The sequence below is a fragment of the Ammospiza caudacuta genome, chromosome 2 (genome assembly GCF_027887145.1).
Source record: "Ammospiza caudacuta isolate bAmmCau1 chromosome 2, bAmmCau1.pri, whole genome shotgun sequence".
NCBI lineage: Eukaryota > Metazoa > Chordata > Aves > Passeriformes > Passerellidae > Ammospiza > Ammospiza caudacuta.
Window position 1 is genome coordinate 110,400,279 of NC_080594.1, and position 18,297 is coordinate 110,418,575.

The window sequence follows — 18,297 nt, forward strand, 5'->3', positions numbered from 1 at the left end:
CTGTGATCACACCAAGCAGAGCTGCCAACAGCCTGAGCAGCCCCGGAACAGCAAATTTTATTTGTCCATCACTGTCACCTTACAATGCACTACACAGACACTGCTAGTGGGGAGGAAAGAGGGAAAGAAAAGAAGTTTCAAAACCCCCTGACAGGCTCATGCCTCACTTCAGGTGATCTCAAGAGGACAAGCAATAATTAGACAATAATTTGTCATTTCCTCACCTGGCTGTGGCAGGGGGGGTCTCTCTGCCTACTTTTGGTTCAGCACTAAAATGGCTGCAGTGGAGGACACACAGACAGTCCATGTGTCCAGCTGGGTGCTTCACTGGATCCTAACTCTTACCACACACTTGGCCTCTCCATCTCATGGACTTGTCAATCTACGAATGTCTCTAGGTACTTTTTCTTTCCAGTTTCCCTCCTCAGCCTTCTGTGCCATTAATATTTTGTTCAAAGGGAAACAAAAAGCAGGTGAGAGCTGCTTAAAGCTCTCAGATCAGTTATTTCTTCCTGCATCTGTCCAATGTGCAACTAGCAGGCATTTAAGATCAATACTCAGAGGAGAGAACAATTTGCATGAAGTTTTCTATTCCCTTGCCTGCAGCAGGCTTCCCTTGATGCTCTAGAGACCAACAGAGGAGCACAACATAGATTTAAAAAGACTAGAAAGAGTCTGGAAGAGCTTCAAGGATGTCTGCTCTGAAGATGCAAGACTTTTTGAGAGCCTGACGAAGAATCAGGCAATTTTCTGATGAATTTTAATGTAAGACTTCAATTACTTCAGTCAGGCTGCACTCCCTTCTCTAAACCTTGCAGAAACACTAGACCCTGAAGTACTGATCTTTTACAGTAAATTAAGCTCCTCCTGACCCACATAACAATATTGCTTCTCCAATCTATCTAATTTAAAGGAAAGAAATCAGGGAAAAGTTAATCTTTCTGACATTTTTATTGAGTTCTGTGCCTTCTGCATAGAAGGGAAGGACGTGGTGGAACCTATCAGTTAAGCCAACCTACAAAGAGCTGCTCAAACATAGATAGGTAGATTTTTAACAGGTAGAAAAATTAAAGATGCCCTGAAAAAATATCTGCAGAAAGACTGAAAAGTATTAAAAGAAAAGGCAAATATTATCCCTGTACTTATGACACCTATGAGCTTCATGTAAAGCTGGAAAGATTTTGGCTCCCTTTCTGGTCAGTCTGCTCTGGCAGGAAAATTCAGTGTAAGCAATGACTGGCAGAGAAGTGACACAGCAGAACCCATGAGCCAGTACAGCAGCATCTGTATTTTCATGAAAGTGAGATAATATTTGGTAATATTAAGTATCCCTTCATCAATTATTCAGAAGAAAAGACATCTGGGGAAGGGAGGGGTGAAGTGTGCCCAGACCACCCAGAGGACTCCAGAAAGGAGATTTATTGAGGTGGCTCCCTGCCCATGCCCCTGGAGGAGGGAATTCCCTCTGCTGGATTCCATCTGCATTGCCTGCCAGGAGAGCTCTTAACCAGCTTGTCATCAAGAGAGCACACAGAGCACATCTGCTGGAGACACAGAAAAACTTTTAATATTTAATCTTGGTATAAATAGACTAAGCACAGCTTTCTGTCCAGTTGTTCACCTGTGCCATTTATAACCATTTATTAATGCCCTGTCTATTCTGGATGTGGAGAACACTTTGTATTGCATTTGACTGTAATTTGGATTTAGTGTTTTGAGGTATTAGGAACGAAACATTCTTTGCTTCAGCCTTCCTGGGACTGTTCTCCCCCCTCTCTGCCCTGAACCTTTTCCATGACAACCAAAGAGCAAAATGCTGTGTTTGCACAGAAAGATCCCAATCCTGCTGGTACCACAAGAATCCCAAGAGGAAAATATATCTTCTAGAGACAACTAAAAGCATCAGGCACCTCTCATACAATCCAACTGCATTTAAAAATGTCCAAGGAGCACAAGAAAGGCAAAGAAAATGTGATTATTACATGGACAAGACGATAAACTGAGGCTATTTTCAGGCAAACCTCCTGATTTACTCCACAGATGTTTTATTACCTATGATCTTCAGAGCAAAACCATCCAGACCAAAATTCCCAGCAGAACTGGTTTATGAGGAAGAAACAGTGGAGTTTCAGCATCCCAGCTCTCTTAAGCCAAAGCAACATATAGGCAGATGGGTTGAGCATGTCCCAAAACTATTCTGAAACCAAGCTACTTAATAAGAAATAGTTCTTTTTATTCACATAGGAATAGCTTTACCATCAGCTGAATTTTCCCAGTTTGGTTTAAGAAAGTACCTTGCCAACCCAGCCTACCCTCCCCAGACCTAGCCCTGACTAGAAACTCTGGATGCAGACAGGTCTATCAGTCTGAACCCTTCCTTCCACCGAGGTGTTCTTTATGTTCGTGTGTCACTGTTCATTAAACCTTTAACAGAAAAATCATCCTGTATTTACATCTCAGTCTATAAGTTGTCTTCTATGCTTTGTTTGAAAACTCTTTAAAAGTCCTATCTCTTTGAACAATAAATTGGGGTGTCTTGCTTTCAGCAATAATTGTAGTAATTTTTCTGTCTAAATGAAAACCAAGCAACTGCCTTGCCCTTCTTCTGACTCGACCTTTTGCAAGAGAGGGAACATTATCACATCTCTCAGGTATTTAGCATGAGTTCTCAAAACTCCCCTAAGCAGAATTAAAGACTGCAGTGCTCAAAAATTTCTTGATACTAAGAGGGAGGGAGAATAAAAATATCAGAACACTTTGGTGTTCACACTGAATTATTGCAAAGATATTATCAAAGAAGGCATCACATGTCTTGTGTCTGCCAAAATGCATTTTAAGGTGAGAGATTCGTGTGGAGGAAGACTAATAAATGCTCTGCCACCTGCATACTCTTTTTCTTTCATTTAGAAAACAATTACAAACTAGACATAGCTTCAGTGGATGCTCATTCCCCCAGTACTTGGGTACATCTTTTGTAATAGCAGCAACACAAAAAAGCGTGGGGCTTGCTGTGTCACATTCACTTCCCCCTCCACCCCAGCTAATCCTCCTCTAATTCAGCTGGCTGCTTGTGCAGCCAGGCACGGCACATTAGCACGGGTTGCTGGAGTTCAGGGAAAAATCCACTGCCTGTGAATGGTTCTTTATTCTGATCCAGCAGGCTGGATGTGGTGGCAGGTTTTCTGTGCACCCCCACGTTCACCTCTCAGTAATCTGTATTTTCAGGGACAACACAAACCTGCTGGACACAGTACTGCAATGAGTTGCTGCACCTCGTAATTCCTTTTTATTTCTCTTTCCTCAAAACACATCAAAAGGGGAAGGAAATGTTTGGAAGATACTGGTTTGTATCACAATCTCCCACGTTGTTTCTTAGCAAGAATAAGAGTGGCAAAGTGCAAGGCAAAGCTGCAGTCCCTCCAGGAAGGAGGGGTTCAGCCACAGATGGAAAGAAGGCTCCCAGGGAGTCAGTCTCTCACTCACTCACCCTGCCTACGACTCAGATCACGAGATTCTGCTCCAGGAATGCCTGCAATGGAGAAGTCTGTTCAGACCTGCCCAGGCAGAGCCAGCAATTCCCTCTGACTGGTGCAGCAGCTCAGGCAAATCGCCCTTCCAGCAACCTCAGTCCCTGAGGGACGGCGCTGAAAACCACAGCCAAGGAACAGGGGCAAAGAGCCAGCAAATGGGCACTGGCTGCCATTGCAGGGATCCCCAGGAAACACTGCCACTGAAGGGTAAAAGGGGATAGATAATGCAAGTAAATATCTGTCAGTTAAAACTAACAAAAATTCTGAGCTTGCTTTACTATAATTTTTTTTTTCTCTCTTTTTTAGGTCTCTGAGAAAAGCTGAGAGTCTTTGCTTCATTTTGGCCATGGATGAAGCTTTTTGCTTGGATGGAGATTTAAAGACTGTTCATATAATTTTATGAGGCTAGCCCAAATATAATTTTGAGGCTTTATTTTCACCATTCATGACTACCAGCAGATGAAAGACTAGGAATAATCCTATTTCACCAGGAAATGCTGATGAGAGTGCACTGCTTCAGGACCAACACAAGCAATAGCAAAGGCACCTGAAAGCTCTATCTACATTTGAGAGTTCAATCTCTAATTTGAGAGCACCTCTCATTGATGCCCCTTTGCACTGGTCCTGAGAGGCCAAAAAGGAGCACACTGAGAGAGAAATGCAGAATTTCCCTTGCCAGCTGTCAGGTATGAAAGTAACATTTATGCAAATCCAATCTTTTTGGGAGCTGTGAAAGAAGGGTGAGGACCCTCACCACACCATCACTGCGGCACCCTGTACTGAATGGCCTGGCTTCCCCCCTTCAGAAATGAAATCTACCTTGCAACCATGAGAATTTCCCTGGCATTTATATCATCAAGTGTTCAGACAATAAAAAGGTACCATGAAATAGTGAAGAACTTAAAAATGCAACCATAGTGTTGTGGGAGAAAGCAAGTGAAGTGGCAACTTGATGAGGAAAGGAGGAAAAAAACCACACACTGATATGGAGAAAACCTTGGGACCCAAGATATGAATGAGTATTTGCACAAATCATGTGCTTCCAGGAGGATCCATAAAGTGACCTATGGCACTGAACATGGAACATGTCATCAGCACACAAAAATACATCATGACACAGAATTGTGCAAACAATGAACTCCAGTTTACTTCAAACCATTGGAGCATCCTTGACTAAGCAGCAAAATTGCTGGCATGTACAGTATATAAAATGGGATTTAATTGTGGAGGAGGGAAGAAACGCAGTCCTAACGCCTCATTACTTTGCACACAAAATGGAAATTTTTACTTTCTACATAAGAAGGGACAGTAAGGGTCAGTAAAACAGCTACTTACTGGTGTGCAGTATTCCACCATGGGATAGTGCATTTTGTGACCTTTAGCAACACGGCCAGAGAAGAAGCAACTTTGGCAGATGTCATAGTTAAAGTGCTTTAAACTTCTGTACCTAAAAGAGGATAAAAAAGAAAAAATTCATGGCTTCAGAGCTTTGTGTGTGACTGCTTCATATCAGCCCATCAAGTTTGCTCTGTTAGTAAATTCTCTTCTGTGACATGTCACACGGTGTGCAATGCCCAGCAATGCTCCTCTGCCCTGAGGGACAGGTACTGCTGCCTCAGATGTTTGTCATAGATCTCAATCTTCAAAAAAAATTCTAATACTGGACAATAGTGAAGATTTCTGCACATTCACTCACCTTTAACATATGAAAGACACTACCACACTTTTTATTTCTATGACACTAACTTCAGATCTTTTGCTCTTCATCATGATTCCTAAAATAGGATGTCCTCCAGGAGGAAAATTCAAGAAAGTAATGCCCTCTCAGTAAGTCACTCTGGCAACCCCCTCATGTCCTTCCTAGCACCTCTATAAAAACAATTTTCCTGCAGAGCATTCCATCCATGCAAAACTCCAAATGCACTTTTGGGCCATTATTTAATCTCATCAGCTCTATGAGGCAGCTAACTGTTGTCTCTGCTGTGCTGAAGTGCTTGAAAGAGCCGGAGGCATAAGGGTTGTCTTGTTCCAAATACACGGAGCAGCTCAGCCACAACGACCTCAAAAGAACATTGTTTCACATCAACTGGGTGCTCAGTATTAGCTTTCTAAAAGCCTTCCAATACAGTATCTTTTTGTCAAGTGTGTACACAGGGTTTCAATGACTTGCAAAGACAGAGGAAAAAAAATCTGTGACAGACGGATTCTACTATCATGATAATAGATTTGTTACATAAATTTAAGAGACAGATGAGATCAGTCAAGTAAAATTAGACACAAACACAGAGCTCCAGTGTCTGCTTCCCGAGTTCTCGGTGCTTACAACAGACTATCCATTCACTTGCCATCCTTTGATATTTCCAAGGGCTGCACTTTTCAATTCCACCTACTTGTCTTTGGCTGGTTTATACAAAACTGTGTAAATAATACAGTAGTTAATATGCTGCATCCGGGAATGGGAAAATTGTGGATGTGCTGAATTACTCACATCCAATCCACAGCTCTTGCTCAGTAATATTTATCACTTCCGAGTTCAGATATTAATGGGGAATGAAAAGCAAAAGAAAAGAATTTACACTATTAGAGCAACAGCCTCAGATTCAAAACAATGCAATAAATACCTTCTAAATTTCCCCCATTTCCCACTGCCTGTGAAATTGTAGCAGAAAGCACTGCCCCACTACATGCATAAAAGCTACATTCATCTGCTCCCAGGTTACAGCAAAATGATGGCTTTTTTGTGTAGCACTGCTTGCTGCTGTTATCTATCTGGGTTTTAGACACAAAATTACAGAAAGCTCTTTGTAAACAACACGATAACATAGAAAGAGAAATGCCAATGGTAAAAGAAGACTGTGTGTAAAAAGGGCAGGAACCATACAAAGCAGCTATTGCAAAGCAAAGTGATAAAACAAGTCCAGGCATAATTGAAAGTGAGTATTTACTCAGCCCTTAAGTGGCTTCTCAACAGGCACACCAACACACAGCCATTTTACAACACAGTGACTTATTCATTGCCATAGTAACCATGGTGTCAATCCAGATGTTTAAATAGACCAGCAGCATTTCCCCCACTCCAGGTTAATGTTCCACCAACATTCTTTCACAGAGAAATGCACATGTAGCTTTTACATGCCTAAGAATTTTCAAGGCACTTCCTTGCTTTATGCTATGACAGAAAGCAATTCATTAGGATCCAATTCAGAAAATGCAACTGCATAGGACACACTGAATGTAAGGCAAATTGTGTTAGTTGTGCAATCCAACAATGCTTTTGTTGAGGCATGGAAAGACTGGGACACAGAGGAAGTGCCACATTTTAACTGAGAGATGACTTGTCCTCTGCAAGTCTCACAGCACTGTACCCAGTCCAGGTGCCACTCTCCCTTGTGTCCCCATCACAATTATTTTTTCCAAGAAGAAATTGCCTATAAAATGGAGCTCCTGATTTGCCTGGAATCAGGCAGAGCTCTTGATCCACCAAGCAGAAGCACACGTGGCTGAGAGGGAGAGAGTCTGTACCTGAATCCAATAATGGGGCACTCCTTACAGATGTTGCACTTGGCTTGGTGCTTGGCAGTCTCAGCAGCAGCCACCCTGTGCAGGACAGGCAGCCACACCATGGACTGTGGCTCCAGCCTCATCCAGTCCAGGAAAAGGGCTGCTTCAATCTCTGGTTTGTTGTTGGCCTGCAACACAAGGGGAAAAATGACAAGGGCTGAGCACAACTGATCTATCTAGTCACCAGCTAACAAACAGTTTAAGCTTTTCTTGTCAACTCCATATTTCTTCAAGGAATTTACCTCCAACTTTTCCCCCAGTCCAACTACTCATTAAAAAAAAAAATTAAAAAAATCCCCAGAATCCTGCCTTCAAGACAGGAACTGAAAACCATTATTAATATTTCAAATCTCTCTTTCTCTTATTCTATTACAATAGACAGCACTATCATGTACTTTGTCACAGAGAAAATCATCCACTTATAGGATCACCTTTGATGCCTGATCTCACATTCTGTGTCTCTCTTATCTGAGAGCGTATAGCACTGCTTCTCACCTATTTTAAAAACTGTTATCCAAGCCCTAAAAATCGCATGTCTTTTGATCAAAATTCCTTTCTCCTTAACATCTTTCATTATCACACTGACCTTTCTTCATAATGCACACATAGGGAAATCATTCAAATCTCTCTCAAGCCTGTTGTTGAACATATAAACCCTCTTTCTCCTTGAATGCCTCAAACCACCTCTTCTTTAAATTTCCAATCACTGACTGCAACCACAATACAGTTCTGTCCCACAAAATAACATTCTCAGATTCCATTACATCCCACACTCATCTCTTTGCCAACAGCAGAAGAGCCAATGAACACTTTCCAGTAATCCCATTCCTCTGCTGCCATCCCATCCCATCCCATCCCATCCCATCCCATCCCATCCCATCCCATCCCAGTGACATTTCAGGTATCTCTTCCATAGTAACTTCAAGGCAGCTCAGTCACAGAGCCAAATCCCATTGTGCCAGGCACCATGCACCCCCCAAAATATGATATATCATCCCTACCCTGAGCACCCACAGTATGGAAAAAGAAAACAAAGAGACAAAACCCACAAGGAAATAGGGGACAGTAGTGATCTCTGCATGGGGAGAGGTCACACTGCACCAGCAGGCTGGACACTGCAAACAGGGCAGAACAAAGGCAAGGAGCATCAAAAGGGATTTAAAGGAAACCAGTGGAATGATGCAGTCAGTGTTCACAGGAAACAGCTCTCCATGGGGTGGGGTGTCAGGAAGCCTGCACAAAACTGTTACCTGAGAACCTGGGAGGTGGTTTCAATAGATCAGGTGGAAACCTCAAGGGGCTCTGGTGGGGAGGTGGGAGAAGGGAGGATTCCCATACAGGGAACAGCCCAAGTGATGAAGAGGGATAACATCGTGCTCTGTTTCTCTAAACCATCACTACATGCTAATTCCAATTCCTCAAGACATTTCCTTCCATGCTCCCCACAGCAACAGCATATTTATGGTCTGAATATATTTAAATCCTCTGTTTTCTTTTTTCTCTATGCTTTCAAATACAGCTCTCAGTGGGCCAGTCTTTTATATTTTAAACTTCACAAGGCTGACTGTCTTCCTTTGTGGTTCCAAACCTATTTGAAGCACTTAAATAAATAATAAGCATTAATGTATCATGTACATGGACCAAGATGAATAGGGGATTGAGTGCCGAGGATTTTTATACTTGCTCTCAGTTACTTGTCCAGTTTCTCATGAAATTTGAGTTTAGTATAATCTAGCTAAAACCTTATTGAACTAAAAATGCTAGCAATGAATTTCGAGAAAAGAATACCCAACTGATCTGCAGGAGAGAGAGCTATAGGGAAAACCAATTAGCTGTAGTTCTGTTTTTTTGTTTTCTGTTAAATCTAACACTGTTTATAACCTTGACAAACAAATTAACTGATCAATATTTGAAGGCTAAGAAAAATGCAGTCTCTCAGACAGAGCCCCACAAAAAAGATGTGAAATAACAAGCCCTGTAATGTGCCCTGAATAATGAATTGCATTACAATTGACTTAAAATGCAGTTGCAAAACTTTTGTTAATCAAAAACAAAGATTCTTGGTCAGAGCTTCCTTCTTAAGGTGCTCGTTTGGGAAACCATCCAACAACTCCTATCACTACACTTGGGATCCATATACATGGACTTCTAGTATAGTCAAAAACATCCTTTTTTGGATGTTTGGGATAAAAACATCAAATCAGAACATACCTACAATTATTCAGATAAAGTCCTTCACAATTTGATATTCATGGAAGGATTATATTAAATAGAATATACACTGAAACACTTCTGAAGTCTTCTGCACTATGCCCTAGTTCTCTGTTTTTTCACATAGCTGCAGAATTTAGGAAGCCTCCCCCAAAATAAAAAGAGAAATTCAAAAGCACAGTAAAGTCCAGTCAACACTGGCAAAAGGATTTGTTCACAACAGTGAATACTGCCTTCTGCCACAGTACATCAGTGAATTCAGTTGAATTAAATTAATTTTGGATCTCTTAAGTGAAAGGCAGGCTTCTAAAATATGACCATCTCTATTTTCAGCTGGAAGGCAGGGCAACAAAAGGGCAGGGGAGAGTCTCTCTGTGACTCACTCAGAGATCCAGCTTCAGCCAGCAACTACGCTGGCAAACCATAACCCTGCCTAGCAGACTACACTTTCTACAGACTACACAGAGGTCCTCTAAGCCTGAAAAAAAATAAATTAAGAGGATCTCTTTAATATACAATTTCTAATAGAAAAACACGAGGTGTACGGAAATGCTGCAGTGCAAGCTGCAGTCAGAATAAGAATGAGCCGCTCAAAGCGCTGCTCTCCACTCGTAGCTGCTTTAAATTTGCAGGAAAATGCTGCAGCAATGAAAGACTTTCTGTAACACCCTAGATCTATTTTAATTTTGCAGTCACTGTCAATTGCCAGCAGCCCCAATAGCTGCCTAGGCAGAGCTCCGTATGGCGGCCGTACAAAACCTGTGCTCAGAGAGATTAGGTGCATTAAAATGTATCAGAACTGCTTCTGAATTATATTACACAAAGATTTAAAGCCACGTGGAGAAAAGCTGGTCAGGGTCAGACAGTATAGGACAGACAGTTCTCAGCTGCCTCCTGAGCTGCTATTACAATTTTTAAAATAATCTCTAAATCCAGTAAGGCAGCAACTGAAGATTTTACATATGGGAAAAAGGCTGAATTCATACAGTTCATATCTGAAGAAACAAGATCAAGCTGTAAAGAATATTAATGGTTCTTCTCTTGAACACATTTCTGTGCAACTCACAATTTTTATGGTAATAACAGAGTAAATCATAAAGTAAAATTCATTAAGGCCTTTCCAGCTTACAAGTAACAATTTGTTATGGAGGGCATTCAAATTCATTATGCTCCAGACATCTGTTTTTCAGTATTTATTCTGCAGAAACAATGGGGAAATAGGAAGTTGGGTGGTGCTACCATCTTTATGCAATACTTGGGAGACGAGTTTTTTGTTCTTTCCTCTCTCTTCCTCTAGCTAGTAGCTGAAAAAATATCCTATGCTATATTAACTTTGTCTGTCCATAATAGGAAATATGCTACAAAATACAGATGGGATTTTACATGAAAAATGTGCTATGCTTTTAGACTGAGGCAGATAATACAGCAGAAATTTCTGATAACATTTCTGATTAGCTATATTCTGCTTATGAGCAGCGTAGGAAATTGACTGGAAATAAATTGACATTGTTAATTGAATGGTGTTTTACACCCTGTGTGGAAAGCTTTACATTAGTAAATACTGTTTTGGACAAACAGAACTGAGGGTTGGGATTCTTATAACTTGTAAAGTCTAAAAATGCAGAGCTGCCAGTAACAGCAACCCTGTCTCCTCAGTCAGACCTAACCCTGCTCACCCTCATCTTCCCCTCCTGCATTACACTTGATTGCTGTGACAGTCAATGTTTTTTGTGTTGTAGCAAAGAATAATAAAACAAAATAGCATGAATCCAGAATTAGTGTAATTTTATATCATGCACACTTGAACAGCATCTTGCTGATCCCCACCCCTTAAACCATTTTAAAATAGCTTCTGAAAGCAGTTTATTTGTAGGACTCCTCAAGACTGCCTCCAAAGTCAGGCACAGGTTCACAAAATCCTGCTGAAATAAAACCAGAATTGCTGTTTTATGACATTTACAGCACAGCAGCTTGAGGAAGGATTTGCTAGTTCCCTTTGGCCAGCTCTCTGTTGTCAGAGCCAGGAGCAGAAGAAATATCCTATGAATAGAAACAAGGGCTGCCTGAATCTGTTAAAAGAGACTGAGTCCCTCAACAGTAACACTGCACGTGTAAGTTATTTTCATAAAGACTTGTATATATAACTTTATTTGTACATAGTACTGGTATTTTCTAACTGCTCAAAAATAAAAGCAATAAACAATGCCTCCAATCAATTCAAATCACAGCATTTATGGCCAAAGTCACTTTCAGGGTCCTGGCCCAGGATTTGTAACACCCAAATGCCACCTAAAAGGACTAATAGCTCTATTTTGGATTTTATTTGCCTGAGTAAATACACCAGATTTGGACACACTTCCATGGTTTTTAGAAAGTAGGCTGATCTTGCCTTACCATTGATCAAGTACAAATCTCGTAATGAAGACTACAAAGTACAGAATATAAAAATACTTTGCTTCATCAAAGTGAAGCAAAACAAGGTTAAAAATACATGTATGAGTTAACTGCACATATTTTACTACTCCTTAGCTTCATCTGTTCTAGTTTTTAACATCAACTACTCTGATTCAAGTATATCCTTGAAAGAAAGCATACTTAAAGCATTTTATAACCAAGAGACAACTGTCCAACATTTTACTGAGGAATGGTGGGGAACATTTTCATCTGAGCTGCACTCTGCTCTCTCATCACATTTCTTCAAAGTCCCAATGTCACAGTAACTCATCCAAGGCAGTAGTGTGAATTCCTAGGTCCTGTTTACACTATATGAGGAAAGCATATTAATAATTTTCCACCGTGATTAAAACCGTGTGTCCTTCACTCCATATCATTTCCCTACCCTGTTTACTTAAAAAACCTACTCATCACAGAACTAAAAGGAAAGTCCTTTCACACTGCAGCAACACTGAATTCACTCAATTTTTCATGGATCTATAGATTGCTTTGATGCATTCTGAGCTTAAGCAGAACTATACAGTCTTCAAGTGGTCACTGGATTAAGCTCTTTGCTCTCTAAACTTAAAAGCATTTTTTTCTTGAAAATCTCAAAGCAGAAATTACACACCCCTGCCCCAAATAGAAAAGATGAGTCCCATGATATCGTTCTCCTCCCATGAACTTCTACCAGCACCTTCCTGCAAATGAAGAAAACTACAGAAAGCACAAGGGGGGAGGGAGAAGTAGCAAAGGACTGGAGCAGCAGCCTCGGGAGAAGGGGACCCAATTCTCAGGAGCAGAGGGGTGCAGCAGGCAAGGCTGCTGCCAACAGCACGGCTGGGCTCCTCCCTGCCCAAACCTCATTCCCAAGGACTCACCCTTCAAAAAGCAGGAGAGATTTCCCCTGTTATCTCTGGCAACAGTAAACATCCCCTTTCTTTCTGCTGCTGTGCAGACAGACAAGGCCGTTGCCAGGGCACCTAACCTAAGGGAGCTGGGAGAACCACTTCTGAAGCACACAATTGTTGCAACTCTGACATGACTGCAATTATATTGTTGGCTTATCATCACCAGAAAGAAGGAAGAAAAAAGGGAAGAAAAAAACCAAAGCTAAAGAAAAAGCGTTCCTCAACGTGGGCGTACAAAGAAAGACTTAAATTAGTTCCCATGCAGTAATGTAAACTATGAACCCCACGATATTCTTCAAAAATGAATTATCTTGCTCCAGTAACAGGAGGCTGCTGGAGCAGCAGTACTGCCTGGCTGTCCAGCTTTTCCAGCCTCTCTAACTCCTGGGCTGCTCCATGTTCCCCCACCAATATTTCTGTGCTTGGCCCCCAGCCTGTGGATCCTGGAGCCCACCATCCTACACTGAAAGGATGTCTCAGTGCTCCCCTTCTCCCTTTCTCATGGGAAATTCTGATCTCTTTCCCCATCTCCATTCCTGGCTGCTCCTTTCTTTTATGCCTTATTCTATCCACAGTGTTTCCTTCATCACTATTATTGTTACTGTCATTCCCTAAGAGTCATCCTTATTTTCCATTCCTTAATTCCTTCTCCCTTGCCTTCATTAGGGCTTTCCCTATGTTTGGATTTCTGATCCTCTTCCTAGGACTCCATCCCACCTATTCCTTTATCTCCTCTCCTCATCTCAGCCTCCCTCCCCCTTTCTGACCCTCCTAGGAGATCTCCGTTCTGCTGCAGCCCAGACTCAAAACCAATCTGCACTCTGAGAGTTAAAATGAAGCTTCATCTGGAGGAAAAAAGAGAGGATGACATTCCTCCTATTGCAGGTATGAAAAAAATCCATTTTTCAGTGCAAGTAAGAGAAGAAAATCAGGTTTTCTGATGTTCTGATTTCTGAGCATGCCAAAGGTTGTGTCCAGCTGTGCTTGGGCCGTTCCTAGAAATGCCAGCAACTGGATGTGATACAACCTCCAGCCTGCTGGCATGTCTTCATTTCTAGTGACAACTCCTTTTGCTAACTCCTTTTGTTCAAATAAACAGTTATCACAAAATCACAGAATCACAGAACAAGCTGAGTTGGAAGGAACCCACAAGAATCACTGAGTCCAACTCCCAGACCTGCACAGGATCATCTCCAAGAGTCTTCCTACTTTAAAAAAAATGTGTTTGATGTGTTTCATCACTGTGATTTTCTATTGTTTATTCCTAGTGTAAAAACACAGAATGGCAGCCTTCTTAAAAAAAAAACCCTATGGTTTTGCCAGATTCTAAGGTCACTTTCCTTATCAGTTTTTCAATGGTGTTTTTAGGTGCTGTTGACATTTACTTGGGAAAACAACAGAAACCAGTGAGTCCTAATTCCCGAGGAAGGTCATTTGTACAAAATCTTTACCATGGATTTGTGTTGGTGCCACTTGAAAGCCCAACATGGAAGTCAAGGCTTGAAACCATCAGCAGGGTCTAACACAGCTATCAGCATTACTGTGCACAGTTTATGAGCATGGGTTATTCACCCAGGACACAGGCCCATAAAACACTCATTCTGAAATGGCATCAAATCCCAATTAGAATTATAAAAGGTCATGACATGAATGACAGAAACAGTAAAATGTAAATCCTGTAGAATTAATCTGTCACAGGAAATGTCAAAAATACAGAAAGCAAATGTCCCATCAGAACTGAAGTTTGTGATGATTTTAGAATTAGGTTCTTTTCGAAGTCATTGTGTGTATGCAGTCTACTTCCAAGCATTAATATTCATTGAAAACACTTGCTGTGTTTTGCTTACTACAGAACTGAAACTACTACATAATGAAACTTGAGCAGCAGGCAAAAAAGCAAACAACTCCCCCCTTCCCCAAGCAAACAAAAAAATCCCTCAGGGACAGTGAGGAGATGGGAAAAGAGCTTTCTTCCATTGTAATGTAGAAGATGCATTTAGAGTTAATCACAGACCATACATTACCTCCCCTCCTCTACCTTTTCACTAAGCAGCTGTCTTCATCTTGCGCATTCTGCTGGTAGTTATGATAAGGATGAATAATTCCCTTAACTCTCTTCCTCCCCAGATTAAATAATTTACAAGTTTGAAAAAGAGCCTCCAGTTTGCTGTGTATTCCTCAACAGACAGGACAGGAATTCTTTCAGTACTCTTTAAAAGAAAACTGGTATTATCCATTCAAGGAGTGGAAGGAGCTCATCGAGCACTCCTCGCCCCCAGACAGCACTGCAGGCAGTTGCCTATTGCTCCCCATGGCACCTGGCTGTCACTGCTATGTACATGCCCAAAATCCAGATAAACCACTGCTGTTCACCCACATAGCAGTAACAAACAGTTATCTACTGCTGGGCAATAGAAAACTGTAAAGCCAGGAGCTGCTGGAACCAAGACTTACACTGTTTGAAGAATTCAGTTCCAACAGGAGCCCCAATGACAATTATCTGCCCTCTGAACTAATTAAAATACACCTCGTCAAAGGAACAGTTTAATAAGGCAATGGCCACTACCATCACAGAACCACAGAATCACAGAATAATGAAGTTGGAAGACACCTCTAAGATCATCGAGTCCAACCCATGCCCTAACACCTCAACTAGACTATTGCACCCAGTGCCATGTCCAGTCTTTTTTTAAACACATCCAGAGATGGTGATTCTACCACTTCCCTGGGAAGAGCATTCCAGTACCTTGTTATTCTTTTGGTGAAAATTTTTTTCCTAATATCCAACCTATACCTTCCCTGATGTAGCTTGTGTCCTCTTGTTATGTCAGAGACTGACCCCCACCTGTCTACAACCTCCCTTGAGGAAGTTGTAGAGAGCAATAAGGTCACCTCTAAGCCTCTTCTTCCCCAGGCTAAACAACCCCAGTTCCTTCAAATGTTCCTCACAGGGCTTGTGCTCCAAGCCCCTCACCAGCCTTGTCACCCTTCTCTGGACGTCACATGAACCACAGTAGCCCCCTAATCCTCATCCCAGATTTTCAACCCTCCTCAGAAGTACAGGCAAGCTCAAGATAAATACCAACTGGGAAATTCAGAGCCAGCAAAACACGGACTTACAAACTGGAAGCAGCTCCTGACGCTGGGCTCGATGTTGCTGCCCCCGAAGGAGGCCACCTCGCCCAGCTGCCGTGGGATCTGGATGGAGTCGTGCAGCAGCAGCCCCAGCCGGCGCTGGTCACAGAAGCCAGTGGAACTCGCTACTTGTTTGAACAGGTCTGCAGGAAGGAGAAGGACACCAGAGGTCAAGCATCACCATCAGGATGTGGCAAGCAGCCCAGATTTGCGTTGTTTCCCAGGCTCACAGGTGCGGTCAACAGCCTTGGAGGACACGAGCACAAATAAAACTTCCATCTGGCTGCTTCTGTTCCCATAAACACTGGGGTTTTTCTGTGAAATGTGAGTCGTGTGGTAATTTTTAATAGTGCTACTGGCTTGTGCCTGGGAAGAAAGGCCACTCTAACACAGCACCTGTGTCATTTCTGGTGATAGAAGCAGAGACTCGATAACACAGCTAACTAAACAGCAGGATCTTCAAGCCACAACACAGATGTATAAAAAATAATGTTTAATGGTAAAATAATTTCATACAACACAGAGCGCCTTTTCAACTCTCAGCAATCAACATACAACTCAGAGAATCCATTTCTCTTCCAGATGAATTAAAATGATAACCAAGAGCTGCCTAACTTTGATATATGATGATATTTTAATTCAAGAGAATTTCTAAAATAAAATAAAAATTACAATATGGTAGAACCTGCCAGCCATCAGAAATTTTAATACCGTATTAATTTTTCGCTTCTGAAGTGAAATGTCACTTGATGCCATGTTCTGTTATTGCATCATTCTAGAAGAGAATCCTTACAGGAAGGAATTATTATCCCTTCATAAGCTCAATTTAATTTGATGGGGATTAATTATACTAAGTATATATTGAGGAGGTTATAGAATTCATAATAAAAAGAAGAAACAGTTTATTGTTAAATGACATATTTATTTGGCAACATCTCTGTTGACAATACATTATCTGAATAAATGCACCCTACTTTTCAACAGTTAAAAAAAAAAGAGAGAGCAAAATAAGGCTAGAATAAAATAATGCTCTTTTTTTGGAGTCACTTTAATATTTTACCCAACACCAGGGACACAATTATAAAGGTGCTTCCGCACTGCTCGAGATAACTTTCCTAGCACTGCTTAGACACCTGCTTTCTTCCAAAGGAATAAAGGAACAGATAGAGAAAGGATTATTTTTTAATTACATGAATTTCACTCTTAAAAGTCTAGTTATATAATGAATAATTCTGGGATGAATGCTTCCATCACCTCTGCAAGCCTTAAGACTCATGCTCTAGCACAACCAACTCATTTGCTGCACAAATGAGACAAAAAATTGCAAGGGGTGCAAGTCATTGCATACTTGCAGCAATAATAATGGCAACTGCACTATGACTTCAGCATGGATGGCAAAGCCACTCCACAGCAGGACAGACACAATTCCTTCCCCTCCCACAGCTATTCAGTTTCAATTTCCCCATCATTAAAACATTAAATGTCCTCAGCAAGGTTATAGGACACTTAATAGGTTATGCATTACCGTGCACACACACTGCAGGAGAATCTAAAACATGAATAAATGTTTTCCTTTATAACTTTGATGATCTTAGATGAAATACAATTTTGAAAAATATCTGTACTAAATTTTTAAAAATATTTTCTGAATAATTTTTAACACCCACACTAAACATCTAGAAATCTGTGACATTCATTGTGATTGCCCTAAAATCTGATCCAATTACTCATTGTCATGCAGAAACCCCACTGTTGGTACTGTCTGTTTTCTCTTTAGAGGTCTTCAGCTTGCATTAGTAGAGAGTAAAATGATAACAACTGAAGAAGAACTGCTATGGTATTGGGTCAAACGCTAAAGGCTGGATTTTCAGTCATATTTTTAAGTGCTTGAATGAGTGATACCAGTTAATTCAACATGAAAGTTACTCTTGAGAACTACATTTATCAGTAATTCTTTTCTGGATCCTAATCTCATTAGTGAACTGACTTATCAGTCACATAAAACTAAGACTGCAAGTGAAATTTTTTCAAGTATTTCCCCTTAAAATACGCAAAATTTGCCCACCTTCAGTACTTATTTATTGAAAGTTATTTATTTAAAGGTAGCAACTATATTTAAACACAATGTACATAATAAGACTGACCACAATGTGGGAATCATTAAAAAAAGTTAATATATTTAAAAATAGTGTAATGCAAGTGTCCTGTAGACATGCATTTTTGTGTGTAAAGGTGTGCTGAACCAGTGGTCTCCAAAGGGGTTCTTGTGCCTCAGAGAGTGTTCAAGACAATCCATCAGGGCTCAGTAAAGAAATACTTTTTGTACAGATAATAAATTCAATCGAAAGTTTAAAAATAGTGTTTATTTAATCTTTATCACATCCTTCTTAACTTTCTACTTTTGGTATGCTTTATAATGTAGACAATATATTAGTACAGCAGTACTTGTACATAATTTATAAATAGATCCACATCTATTGGAGGTGCATGGGCAAAATTTTTTCTGCTGGGAGGGA

The 18,297-nt window shown here is 40.9% G+C and overlaps 1 protein-coding gene across 5 annotated transcripts in view; it reads right to left on the reverse strand.

Annotated features, from left to right (window-relative positions):
- Positions 1–18,297, reverse strand: part of DMD (dystrophin) — a 979,219-nt gene that overhangs the window by 39,462 nt on the left and 921,460 nt on the right. For all 5 annotated transcript variants that reach the window (XM_058822052.1, XM_058822026.1, XM_058822043.1 and 2 more), the window contains 3 exons: positions 15,767–15,924; positions 7,053–7,219; positions 4,866–4,977 (listed from right to left, as the gene is read on the reverse strand). In XM_058822052.1, coding sequence (XP_058678035.1) covers positions 4,866–4,977; positions 7,053–7,219; positions 15,767–15,924 — 437 coding nt within the window. The remainder of the gene's footprint in view (positions 1–4,865; positions 4,978–7,052; positions 7,220–15,766; positions 15,925–18,297) is intronic.